The sequence below is a fragment of the Pongo pygmaeus genome, chromosome X (assembly GCF_028885625.2).
Source record: "Pongo pygmaeus isolate AG05252 chromosome X, NHGRI_mPonPyg2-v2.0_pri, whole genome shotgun sequence".
Classification (NCBI taxonomy): domain Eukaryota; kingdom Metazoa; phylum Chordata; class Mammalia; order Primates; family Hominidae; genus Pongo; species Pongo pygmaeus.
Genome location: NC_072396.2, coordinates 122,871,636 through 122,885,450, shown reverse-complemented (window position 1 = coordinate 122,885,450; position 13,815 = coordinate 122,871,636). Strand labels below are relative to the sequence as shown.

At 41.7% G+C, this 13,815-nt stretch overlaps 1 protein-coding gene across 2 annotated transcripts in view; it reads right to left on the bottom strand.

The window, feature by feature from the left end:
- The window catches only part of IL13RA1 (interleukin 13 receptor subunit alpha 1), a 79,141-nt gene extending 65,768 nt beyond the window's left edge, over positions 1-13,373 (bottom strand). The window contains exon 1 of one of the 2 annotated variants that reach the window (XM_054471908.2): positions 12,863-13,373. In XM_054471908.2, coding sequence (XP_054327883.1) covers positions 12,863-12,944 — 82 coding nt within the window. In that variant the 5' untranslated portion in view covers positions 12,945-13,373. The remainder of the gene's footprint in view (positions 1-12,862) is intronic. The other variant, XM_054471907.2, reaches the window with a different exon arrangement.
- Positions 13,374-13,815: the final 442 nt, after the last annotated feature.

Genomic DNA, 13,815 nt, shown 5'->3' with positions numbered 1-13,815 from the left:
TGTGGGCTATGTGGGCAAAAGTACTCTGTCCTCCAAATATCAGGGATTTGTATTCTGATTACTGATTGCTGCTTCTGATCACAGAGGTACAAAGAGGCTAGCAGCCATTGTGGTTGCACCTCTTGTACCATTGTTGCAACCATTGTTGCAAGCCCTCCCTATCTAGCTAAAGTGATTTCCAGAAGATGTAAAAGAATGGCGCTCTTCCCTTGTCACCTCATTTTTCTCCTTTTCCACTTTTGGGAGCTAGGCATTAAAGATTAGAAATTCTTAAACAACTACAGAGGCTGGGCATGCTGACTCACACCTATAATCCCAGCACTTCGGTAGGCCAAGGCAGGAGGATTACTTGAGGCCAGCAGTTAAAGATCAGCCCTGGCAACATTGCAAGATCCCATCTCTACCAAAACAATTTTTTTTGTTTGTTTGTTTAAATTAGCTAGGTGTGGTGGCATGAATCTGTAGTTCCAGCTCCTCAGGAGACTGAAGTGGGAGGATCACTTGAGCCCAGGGATTCGAGGTTACAGTGAGCTGTGACCACACCACTGCACTCTAGCCTGGGCAACAGAGCGAGACTAGGTCTCAAAAACAAAACAAAACAAAATGAAACAAAATTATATATACAGAGAAAAATAGAAAGTGACCACACATGCTCAGTGAAAGCCCAGAAAAAAACCTGAGAAGACTAAGTTTACACTTCAGGTTGATGCTCAACACAGACAGCCTACAATAATCAAAAAAATAAAAACAATAAACAATAACAAAAAACAGCAAATCCTGGGGGAAGAGGGGAATCTGGTTTCCAGAGAAACCAGATTTAAATGTCCAGTTTTTAACAAAGAATCACAAGGCAGACAAAACAAAACAAACAAAAAAACCCAGGAAACTATGGCTCATTCAAAGAAAAAAAATTAAACAACAGCAAACCTGTCCCTGAAAAAGACCTGATGGCAAATATATTAAAGAAAGATTCTGAAACAAGTATCTTCAGATGTTCACAGAACTAAAGGAAGATGTGGAGTCAAGAAAATGATATGTAAGCAAAATGAAAATACCAATAAAGAGATAGAAAACCTAAAAAGAGACCAAAAAGAAACTCTGGAGCAGAAAAGCACAACTGAAACGAAAAATTCACTAAAAAGAATCAAAGGTAGATTTGAGCAGGCAGAAGAAAGAATCAATAAACTTGAAATTAGGGCAATAAAAATTATTGAGTCCAAGGAACAGAAAGAAAAAAAGATTGAAGAAAAGTGAACAGAGTCTAAGAGACCTGTGGTACACCATCAGCAGACCAGTGTATGCATTATGGGGGTTCCAGGAGAAGAGAGAGAAAGGGGAAGAAAGAATACTTGAAAAAATAATGAGCCGGGTGTGGTGGCTCATCCCAGCACTTTGGGAGGCCAAGGCAGGCAGATCGCCTGGGTCCAGGAGTTCGAAACCAGCCTAGCCAACATGGCAATACCCCAGTTCTACTAAAAATACAAAAATTAGCTGAGTGTGGTGGTGCACATCTGTAATCCCAGCTACTTGGGTGGCTGAGGCAGGAGAATCACTTGAACCCAGGAAGCAGAGGTTGCAGTGAGCTGCGATCCTGCTACTGCACTCCAGCCTGGGTGACAGAGTGAGACTCTGTCTCAAAAAAAGAAAAGAAAGAAATAATGGATGACAACTTCCCAAATTTGATGAAAGGCGTAAACATCTAAAATGTAGACGATGCAGTGAAAGCAGTACTATTGGAAAAATTTATAGCTATAAACACATATTAAGAAACAAGAAAGATCTCAAATCAGTAACCTTAACTTTACAACTTGCATAACTAGAAAAAGAACAAACTAATCTTAAGCTATCATAGGAAGGAAATAATGAAGATTAGACCAGAGATAAAAGAAAAAGGGAATAGAAAAATAGAGAAAATCAATGAAACTAAAAGCTTCTTTTATTATTATTAGTATTATTATTATTATTATTATTATTATAATACTTTAGGCTCTATGGTACATGTGCGCAACGTGCAGGTAAGTTACATATGTATACATGTGCCATGCTGGTGCGCTGCACCCACCAACTCGTCATCTAGCATTAGGTATATCTCCCAATGCTATCCCTCCCCCCTCCCCCCACCCCACAACAGTCCCCGAAGTGTGATGTTCCCCTTCCTGTGTCCACGTGTTCTCATTATTCAATTCCCACCTATGAGTGAGAATATGCGGTGTTTGGTTTTTTGTTCTTGCGATAGTTTACGGAGAATGATGATTTCCAATTTCATCCATGTCCCTACAAAGGACGTGAACTCATCATTTTTTATGGCTGCATAGTATTCCATGGTGTATATGTGCCACATTTTCTTAATCCAGTCTATCATTGTTGGACATTTGGGTTGGTTCCAAGTCTTTGCTATTGTGAATAATGCCGCAATAAACATACGTGTGCATGTGTCTTTATAGCAGCATGATTTATAGTCCTTTGGGTATATACCCAGTAATGGGATGGCTGGGTCAAATGGAATTTCTAGTTCTAGATCCCTGAGGAATCGCCACACTGACTTCCACAAGGGTTGAACTAGTTTACAGTCCCACCAACAGTGTAAAAGTGTTCCTATTTCTCCACATCCTCTCCAGCACCTGTTGTTTCCTGACTTTTTAATGATTGCCATTCTAACTGGTGTGAGACGGTATCTCATTGTGGTTTTGATTTGCACTTCTCTGATGGCCAGTGATGGTGAGCATTTTTTCATGTGTTTTTTGGCTGCATAAATGTCTTCTTTTGAGAAGTGTCTGTTCATGTCCTTCGCCCACTTGTTGATGGGGTTGTTTGTTTTTTTCTTGTAAATTTGTTGGAGTTCATTGTAGATTTTGGATATTAGCCCTTTGTCAGATGAGTAGGTTGCGAAAATTTTCTCCCATTTTGTAGGTTGCCTGTTCACTCTGATGGTAGTTTCCTTTGCTGTGCAGAAGCTCTTTAGTTTAATTAGATCCCATTTGTCAATTTTGGCTTTTGTTGCCATTGCTTTTGGTGTTTTAGACATGAAGTCCTTGCCCATGCCTATGTCCTGAATGGTATTGCCTAGGTTTTCTTCTAGGGTTTTTATGGTTTTAGGTCTAACATTTAAGTCTTTAATCCATCTTGAATTGATTTTTGTATAAGGTGTAAGGAAGGGATCCAGTTTCAGCTTTCTACATATGGCTAGCCAGTTTTCCCAGCACCATTTATTAAATAGGGAATCCTTTCCCCATTTCTTGTTTTTGTCAGGTTTGTCAAAGATCAGATAGTTGTAGATATGTGGCATTATTTCTGACGGCTCTGTTCTGTTCCATTGATCTATATCTCTGTTTTGGTACCAGTACCATGCTGTTTTGGTTACTGTAGCCTTGTAGTATAGTTTGAAGTTAGGTAGCGTGATGCCTCCAGCTTTGTTCTTTTGGCTTAGGATTGACTTGGCGATGCGGGCTCTTTTTTGGTTCCATATGAACTTTAAAGTAGTTTTTTCCAATTCTGTGAAGAAAGTCATTGGTAACTTGATGGGGATGGCATTGAATCTGTAAATTACCTTGGGAAGGATGGCCATTTTCATGATATTGATTCTTCCTACCCATGAGCATGGAATGTTCTTCCATTTGTTTGTATCCTCTTTTATTTCCTTGAGCAGTGGTTTGTAGTTCTCCTTGAAGAGGTCCTTCACATCCCTTGTAAGTTGGATTCCTAGGTATTTTATTCTCTTTGAAGCAATTGTGAATGGGAGTTCACTCATGATTTGGCTCTCTGTTTGTCTGTTATTGATGTATAAGAATGCTCGTGATTTTTGTACATTGATTTTGTATCCTGAGACTTTGCTGAAGTTGCTTATCAGCTTAAGGAGATTTTGGGCTGAGACAATGGGGTTTTCTAGATATACTATCATGTCATCTGCAAACAGGGACAATTTGACTTCCTCTTTTCCTAATTGAATACCCTTGATTTCCTTCTCTTGCCTAATTGCCCTGGCCAGAACTTCCAACACTATGTTGAATAGAAGTGGTGAGAGAGGGCATCCCTGTCTTGTGCCAGTTTTCAAAGGGAATGCTTCCAGTTTTTGCCCATTCAGTATGATATTGGCTGTGGGTTTGTCATAAATAGCTCTTATTATTTTGAGATACGACCCATCAATACCTAATTTATTGAGAGTTTTTAGCATGAAGGGTTGTTGAATTTTGTCAAAGGCCTTTTCTGCATCTATTGAGATAATCATGTGGTTTTTGACTTTGGTTCTGTTTATATGCTGGATTACATTTATTGATTTGCATATATTGAACCAGCCTTGCATCCCAGGGATGAAGCCCACTTGATCACGGTGGATAAGCTTTTTGATGTGCTGCTGGATTCTGTTTGCCAGTATTTTATTGAGGATTTTTGCATCAATGTTCATCAAGGATATTGGTCTAAAATTCTCTTTTTTTGTTGTGTCTCTGCCAGGCTTTGGTATCAGGATGATGCTGGCCTCATAAAATGAGTTAGGGAGGATTCCCTCTTTTTCTATTGATTGGAATAGTTTCAGAAGGAATGGTACCAGCTCCTCCTTGTACCTCTGGTAGAATTCGGCTGTGAATCCATCTGGTCCTGGACTTTTTTTGGTTGGTAAGCTATTGATTATTGCCACAATTTCAGCTCCTGTTATTGGTCTATTCAGAGATTCAACTTCTTCCTGGTTTAGTCTTGGGAGGGTGTATGTGTTGAGGAATTTATCCATTTCTTCTAGATTTTCTAGTTTATTTGCGTAGAGGTGTTTGTAATATTCTCTGATGGTAGTTTGTATTTCTGTGGGATCAGTGGTGACATCCCCTTTATCATTTTTTATTGCATCTATTTGATTCTTCTCTCTTTTTTTCTTTATTAATCTTGCTAGTGGTCTATCAATTTTGTTGATCCTTTCAAAAAACCAGCTCCTGGATTTATTTATTTTTTGAAGGGTTTTTTGTGTCTCTATTTCCTTCAGTTCTGCTCTGATTTTAGTTATTTCTTGCCTTCTGCTAGCTTTTGAATGTGTTTGCTCTTGCTTTTCTAGTTCTTTTAATTGTGATGTTAGGGTGTCAATTTTGGATCTTTCCTGCTTTCTCTTGTGGGCATTTAGTGCTATAAATTTCCCTCTACACACTGCTTTGAATGCATCCCAGAGATTCTGGTATGTTGTGTCTTGGTTCTCTTGAAAAGATCAACAAAACGGACAAACCTTTAGCTAGATGGACTAATAAGAAAGAAGACCGAAATTACTAAAATCAAAAATGAAAATGAGAATTTTACTCATTTTCAAAAATGAAAATGAGAATTTTACTCATTTTCAAAAATGAAAATGAGAATTTTACTCATTTTCAAAAATGAAAATGAGAATTTTACTCATTTTCAAAAATGAAAATGAGAATTTTACTCATTTTCAAAAATGAAAATGAGTATTTCTCTAGAATCATTACTACTGATTCTAGAGAAATAAAAAGGGTTATAAGAGAGTACTACGAACAACCGTACACTAACAAATTGGACAGCCTAGATGAAATGGACACATTTCCAGTAACACAAAACCACCAAAACTAAATCACAAAGAAATAGGAAATCTAAACAGACCTGTAAGTAGTAAGATTGAATCAGTAATCAAAAATCTCCCAACAAAGAAAAGCCCTAGACCTGATAGCTTCACAGATAAAATTCTACCAAACATCTAAAGAACTAGTACCAAACCTTCTCAAACTTCGTAACTCATTCTACGAGGCCAGCATTACCTGATACCAAAGCCAGACAAAGACGCTACAAGAAAAGAAAACTATAGACCCATATGCCTTATGAACATTGATGTACAAATTCTCAACAAAATAGCAGTAAAGTGAATATAGGGGCACATCAAAAGGATTATAGACCATGAGCAAGTGGGATTTATTCCTGGAATACAAAGATGTTTTAACATACAAAACTTGATCAATGTAATATACCACATTAACAGAATAAAGAGGAAAAAAACTACCTGATCATCTCAACTGATACAGAAAAAGCATTAGACAAAATTTACTTTTCATGATAAAAACACTCAGCAAACTAGGAGTGTAAGAAAATTGACTTAAAAGTTATATATGAAAAACCCACAGCAAACATCACCCTTAATGGTGAAAGACTGAAAGCTTTTCCTTTAGGGTCAGGAATGAAACAAAGATGCCCACTTTCACCACTCCTATTCAACATAGTACTTGAAGTTCTACCCAGAGCAATTAGGCAAGAAAAAGAGATAAAAGACATCCAGTTAAAATAAGGTGTAAAATTATCTGTTTGTAGATGATATGGAAACACATCCCATGTTCATGTATTAGAACACTTAGTATTGTTAAGGTGTCAATACTATCCAAAGTGATATACAGATTCAATTCAATCCTTATCAAAATCTTAATGGCATAGTTTTGCAGAAATAGAAAAATCCATCCTAAAATTCTTATGAAATCTCAAGGAACCCTGAATAGCCCAACAGTCTTGAAACGGAAAAACAAAGCTGTAGGACTCACACTTCCTGATTTCAGAACTTACTACAAAGCTGCAATAATGAAAACAGTGTGTACTGGCATAAAGACAGACATACTGATCAATGTAATAGAATAGACAGTCCAGAAATAAACCATCACATGTATGGTCAAATGATTTTGACAAGAGTACCAAGACCACTCAATGCAGACAATCTTTTCAACAAATGGTGCTGGGAAAACTGGATATCCATATGAAAAAGAATGAAATTGGACCCTTACCTAATACCAAGTAAAAAAATAAATTCAAAATGGATCAGAGACTGAAATTGTAAGACTAAAACTATAAAATTTTTAGAAGAAAACATAAGACAAAAACTTCATACCATTGGATTCAGCGACAATTTCTTGGATAGGACACCAACAACGCAGGTAACGAAAGAAAAAATTGACGAATTGGATTTCATGGAAAAAATTAAAATGTGTGCATCAAAATATTCACAGAAAAAAGTGACTCACAGAATGGAAAAATATGTGTAAATCATATATCTGATAAGGGATTAATATCCAGAATATAAAGAGGATACCTAAAACTCAACAATAAAAAAAAAAACTCAATTCAGAAATAGGCAAAGGCTTAAATAGATCTTTCACCAACAAAGATATGCAAATAGCCAATAAGCACATGAAGGTGTTCATCATCACTAATATTTAGGAAAACGCAAACCAAAACCACAGTGAGATTTCACCTCACCCCCATTAGAATGGTTACTATCAAAAAATAGAAAATAAATGTTGGCAAGGATACGGAAAAATTCAAACCCCGATGCATAGTTGGTGGAAATTTAAAATTTCACTATGGACAACAGTATGATGGTTCCTCAAAAAAATTACAAATAGAATTATCATATGATACAGTAATTCCATTTCTGGGTATATACCCAAAAGAAGTGAAAACAAGGTCTCAAAGAGATATTCTACACCCAAGTTCATAATAGTATTGTGAAATCGCTAAAACATGGAAGCAACCTAAGTGTCCATTGACAGATAAACAGATAAGCAAAATGTGGTATATGCATACAATGGAATATTAGTCAGCTTTTAAAAAGGAAAAATTCTGACATATGATACAACATGAACCATGAGGGCATTATGCTAACAGAAATAAGCCAGTCACAAAAAAGACAAATAGTATAAATCATGCTGCTATAAAGACGCATGCACACGTATGTTTATTGCAGCACTACTCACAATAGCAAAGACTTGGAACCAACCCAAATGTCTGACAATGATAGACTGGATTAAGAAAATGTGGCACATATACACCATGGAATACTATGCAGTCATAAAAAAGGATGAGTTCATGTCCTTTGTAGGGACATGGATGAAACTGGAAACCATCATTCTCAGCAAACTATCGCAAGGACAAAAAAACCAAACACCACATGTTCTCACTCATAGGTGGGAACTGAACATTGAGAACACTTGGACACAGGAAGGGGAACATCACACACCAGGGCCTGTTGTGGGGTGGGGGGATGGAGGAGGGATAGCATTAGGAGATATACCTAATGTAAATGACGAGTTAATGGGTGCAGCACACCAACATGGCACATGTATAATATGTAACAAACCTGCACATTGTGCAATGTACCCTAGAACTTAAAGTATAATAAAAATATATATATATAAATTAAAAAAAGGAAAAATTCTGACATATGATACAACATGAACCATAAGGGCATTACGCTAACAGAAATAAGCCAGTCACAAAAAAGACAAATAGTATACCATTACATTCATATGAGATACTTAGAGTAGTCAAAATCATAGAGACAGAAAGTAGAATGGTGTTTGCCAGGTGCTAGGGGCAGGGGAAAATGGGGAGTTATTGTTTAATGGGTACAGAGTTTCAGTTTTACAAGATAAAAAGAGTTATGGGGATGGATGGTGATGATGGTTGCACAGCATTATGAATGTTTTTAGTAACACTGAACTGTGTACTTAAAAATGATTAAGATGGTAAATTTTATGTTATGTGTATTTTATAATAAAAAATTGAAAAAAACACAGGCACTGAAACTTTAAATATAATCTCCAAATGTTTAAATATATACAAATACATGTGAACTGTGTGTGTATACAACATGCCTAGACATATACATGATTAAGTGATGATTATACTACTTGTAAAGGTCTCTACCAGCTCTTCGTGTATAACTTCAACATAGTGTAGTGTTTAAGAGCACAGACTCTGGAGCCTGACTGCCTGAGTTTATATCCCACCTCTACTACTTGCCATCAGGCAAATTACTTAACCTCTCTATTTCTCAGTTTTCTCATCTCTAATATGAGGATAATAATAGTAACCTCTTGCAAAGGGTTATTATGAGGATTAAATGAGTTAATACAAGCAATGTGTTTAGAACAGTGCCCAGAGGCAGCAAGTGCTATGTGTTAGCTATCTGCTTTATTTCTTTAAGACAAAACAATTCTAAAGAGTTGCTTTTTTTTTTTTTTTTTTTTTTTTTGGAGACGGAGTCTCGCTCTGTCACCCAGGCTGGAGTGCGCTGGTGTGATCTCAGCTCACTGGAAACTCTGCCTCCTGGGTTCAAGCGATTCTCCTGCCTCAGCCTCCCAAGTAGCTGGGATTACAGGTGTGCACCATCACGCCCGGCTGATTTTTGTATTTTTAGTAGAGACTGGGTTTCCCCATGTTGGCCAGGCTGGTCTCGAACTCCTGACCTCAAGTGATCCACCCACCTCGGCCTCCCAAAGTGTTGGGATTACAGGTGTGAACCACTGTGCCTGGCCAGGGTTGCTTTGGTTTTCTGTTGAATTGATATGTGCCCCTGGCCTTTGAGACAGAACAAGTATCCCTTCTACCTGATAAGCTTCCCTTAGGCACCTAATTTCAACCATGTCTTGGGGATTGCACCGCTGACTTCAGAAAAGGGAGTAGGAAGGGACCCAAGTATGTCTGTATCTAAACCTCAAATCCCAAGTCTGTACAGTCATCTAGCACAACATCCTATTTAAATTAAGAGTTAACACAATCTATTATTTCATAAGAAGGCATTTTGCTTAGCTTATAGCTTTCAGTCTCGCCTGTCCAATCACAGCAGCTAGCAGAGGCATGCACATTTCGGGAAAAGTTAAGGAAATCACAAGAGTCATGTATGAGTCATCTGTCCCCTTCCCTTACATCCACTCAGGCGTCAACTCCTGTTCGTTTTTTTCTTCCAACATCTTTCTTAGTTACCCCAATCATGCAAATATGCTCTGTTGTGCCCCACCAGGTGGGAAGATACCAGTAAGTCATGGTCCTGGACAGGAAGGGTTCGCAGCACATTTTTCTAGTGGAGACCTGCAACCATAGATTCCTATGTAGCTTCACACTCCACGGGCTCCCCTACCCAGTAAAGTCTCCCTGCTTGCTTCCTCCTCCTGTGTTATTTTTCCCATGCTGCTCCGGACTCAGAGCTTTCAAGGGCAAATCAAGCTATTCTGCCTGGATTGACTTTACCAATGCACTCTCCTGCCAAGCCAGGTTCCTTCCTGACTATAATGGAGCACTCTTGCCCTCATTTCTGGGTCTCTGCTCCTGCTATTCCCCCCACCTGGAATAAATTCTCCACCTACTCAAATCCCACTCATCCAGAAGATCTAGCTCAAGTTTTACCTCTTCCATAAAACTACCAACCTTCAGCTTTTTCTCTTTTGTATGCCTATAGTACTAGTTGTTTGGACCACACAGCCCAGCCACTATAAAGCCAGTCTCCAATGTAGTATCATTCGCTTCTTTTTTTGTTTTGAGACAGTCTTGCTCTGTCGCCCAGGCTGAAGTGCAATGGCCTGATCTTCGCTCACTGCAACCTCTGCCTCCCAGGATCAAATGAGTCTCATGCCTCAGCTTCCTGAGTAGCTGGGATTACAGGCATGTAATCCCACACTTGGCTAATTTTTGTATTTTTAGTAGACGGGGTTTTGCCATGTTGGCCAGGCTCAAACTCCTGGCCTCAAGTGATCCATCTGTCTCAGTCTCCTAAAGTGCTGGAATTACAGGCATGAGCCACTGCACCCGGCCTAATATAGTATCATTAGCTTCTTAACAAATGGCTTGCACGTACTTTTGTGGGTCCCAAGCCGTCCTGCCCTGCTACCCTGGGAGGTGTCCAGCTAAGGACTCGTGTCTTTTCTGCTGGGCAGAAGCAGTGAGTACAGTGGAATCAGGCTGCCAGGGTTGGAAACCTAGCTCTTCCACTTTGCCAGCTATGCGAATTTGGGCAAGGGTCTTGGTCGCACTGTGCCTCAACTTTTTCGTGTACAAAATGGGACTAATAACAGCACCTACAAGTTATATTATTGGTAAAGATTAAATGAAATAGTACAAGTAAAACAGTTAGAAAACTGCCGGGCATAAATGTTATATACAAATGCCAGGCATAATGTTATTATTAATGCTAGTTATAATTAAGACATGCCACATGTGGGCCATTGAGTGGGACAGGTTAAACTAAGCTAGTAATCTAATCACTTTTATAAACACTCTGAGGATTAGAGCTGGAGGAGCTCTTAGAATTTATGCAGTTCAACCTCCTCATTTCACAGATGAAAAAACTAACTGCAGCACAAAAGAGAGGAAATGACCAGCCCAGAGTCCCACAGCTGGTAAATATCAGAACCACTAAAACTCAAGTCTCACTGGAAACATCTAATTTTTTCCCACCATACCTCAATGCAATTCTATCAATACTTTTAATGGGGAAAGAAGTTTCTGTTTTCTAAATAAGCAAGTTAACAACAAACCATTGTGACAAGACTGATGAAGTTGGGAGTTGCCAGTATTGTCTAGATGGCCAGCTGTTGTTTCAGGTGTGTGTGGGAGTGAGTCTGTAGGAGGGAGGGTGCCAGAGTGGCACTGTGAAAATCAGGAGACTAATGAGATGGGTAACTTTAGACAAGTTCCTTCCCTTCTCTGGGCTGCAATGTCCCATATGATTATGGAAATCAGGTGTCCCCAACTGAACTAGAGGCCCTTTTGGGGCAAGAATTTTGCTACACACTCTCAGGTTCTAAGTCAACCTAGAGAGCCTGGCTCAGTACTAAATAAGGCAGACACCTGAATAATTATTGACTGACAAGCTTCAAGTCTCCCTCAGGTCTCTACTCAAATGCCACCTTTCAGCAACATTTGTTTTCTTCTCGATCCACCCTTTTTACAATGGCAAACCCCTTCCCAGCTGCTGTGTTTTTCTCTACTTAGCACCCTCAGACATATCATATATTTTACCCCCACCCCCCGATATGTCTGAGGGCAGGGACCTGATCTGTTTTGCTCACTGCTGCATCCTCAGCCCCTAAACACTGCCTGGCAGCATGTATTTTATTGACTGAATCCATAGAGGGCATTAAGGTTTCCTAATCAACATTTCAAACTTGGATTTCAAAGCACATTGGTAAAAATGCAATAAGCGTACATAAGTGTTTGTGTCAATGTGATAATAAAACCTATACAGTTTGGGGCTTTCATTGTGACCAAAAACGTCCAGAAGGCCATTCCTTCCAGGAGCTGCTCCTAAGGAAGTCATTAACTCCCAATTTTTCACAACTGCCAGGTTGATTAACTAGAAGTTACCAAACAGGGTGAGGGATATACACAACTCTCTGAACTATCTTTGCAACTTTTCCATAAATCTACAATTACTCTAAAATATAAGGTTTATTAAAGAGAGTGGCGCGTGGGGAGCATCTGCCGGGATGCTATTCTGGGTTTCCCAAAGGATTTCTTCGACGCTAGAGGAGGTCATGATCGTCACATCCTTTTTCAACAAGGACTGAGATGTTTAGAGGTTCCCTTCAACTTCCACCCGCAAGAGCCACCCTTAGACAGTGAGGATTGGCGCGGCCTGGGGCAAAGAGCCCCGGCGCGTTCTCAGCTCGCCTGGACTTCGGTCGTGGTCCCCGCCGGCTCTGGCGCCTCATTTCCTCCCGGGCTCACAGGCGACATTCCGGGCGCTGACCCGCGGCCCTCTGACGCCGTGGGCATGTTTCGGGCCCCGCGCCCCCGCACGCCTGGACGCCAGCCTCCTTGGCTCTTCCCGACTACAAGTCGCAGTCCTCTTACTTCGCTGCCGCCACCTACGCCGCACCCGGAGTTCGGGAAAACCCCGCAGCTCCCGGGTCCCACCTCGAACCGGCCCCAGTAACGGGACCCAGAGACCCCGCGCGGGAAGCCGCAGCCGCCCAGCGACGGGCCTCGCGAGGGCAGCCCCCAACACCCACCCCAGCTTCGGCCCTCCGCCCGGCGTTGACCTCCCGGGCCTTTCAGCCGTGACCCTCACCGCCCTCAGCCCTCCGGCCGCCCCTCGGGCCCCGAGGGTCTCACTCACCCGTAGGCGCGGCGCCCCCGCCCCCGCCGCCGGCACAGAGCAGCAGCGCCCACAGCCCGCAGAGCCGCGCCGGCCACTCCATGCAGCCTCTCGCCTCGGAGCCCGGCCGGCCGGGCTGGAGCCTTGGCAGTCCCCGCCTCCTTCGCTCCCTCTTCCACTTCCCGGCTCCGCCGCCCTGGAGGCTGGGGGCCGGCGCAGACGGGAAGGGCCGCCCCGCCCACCGGCCTCAGGTAACCTGAGCCGGCGAGAGCGGCCGGACGAGGCGGGGCGGGGCGCCGGCGGCTCTGGCGGCTCCTATGGCTCCCAAGGCTGGACACCTGGCCCACCCGCAGCTCCCGCGTCCAGTCTCTGACCGAATAAAACTTCCTCCACCACGTCGCCGCCCAGTCCGGGCGCTGCCTGGGCCCCCTCCCTCCGCGTGGTGGAGCCGGCGTCGCCGCTGCCTGCACACTTGCGGGGCCTCGGAGGTGCTAGGGGCTGTGCCCTGCTGGACACCAGGACAGAGTCATCTGCGGAAAAGAGCCTTGGCCTGGGAGTCTGGAGACCTGGCTTCCAGCCCTTGACCTCTGAGCCCTTGTTTGCTAGCGCTGACTCCAGGGTTAGTAATACCAGCCCTACTTCACTGGGTGGAGTTGGGGACATGGCAGCACTGTGCTTTGTGAAAAGGACAAAGGGCATATTTGAAAGCTGGCAATACATAATGTTGATTTTAAAAGGAACATTCCAAACATGAGGGAGGGCACCATACGTGCGTTTTTTAAAGCACACGACCAACTTTCTACATATTTTTCAAAGGGATTCGAGTTGAGTCGGAAGAATACACATTGATACTTGGGCGTCTATGAGGGTCAGTGAGGCTGGGAGGAAGGAAAACAAGAGTCCTTAGGCGTTTCCTGCTGCTGCTGTCAAAAATGACCACAAATTTAGTGAATTAACAGTTTTATTTTATTACA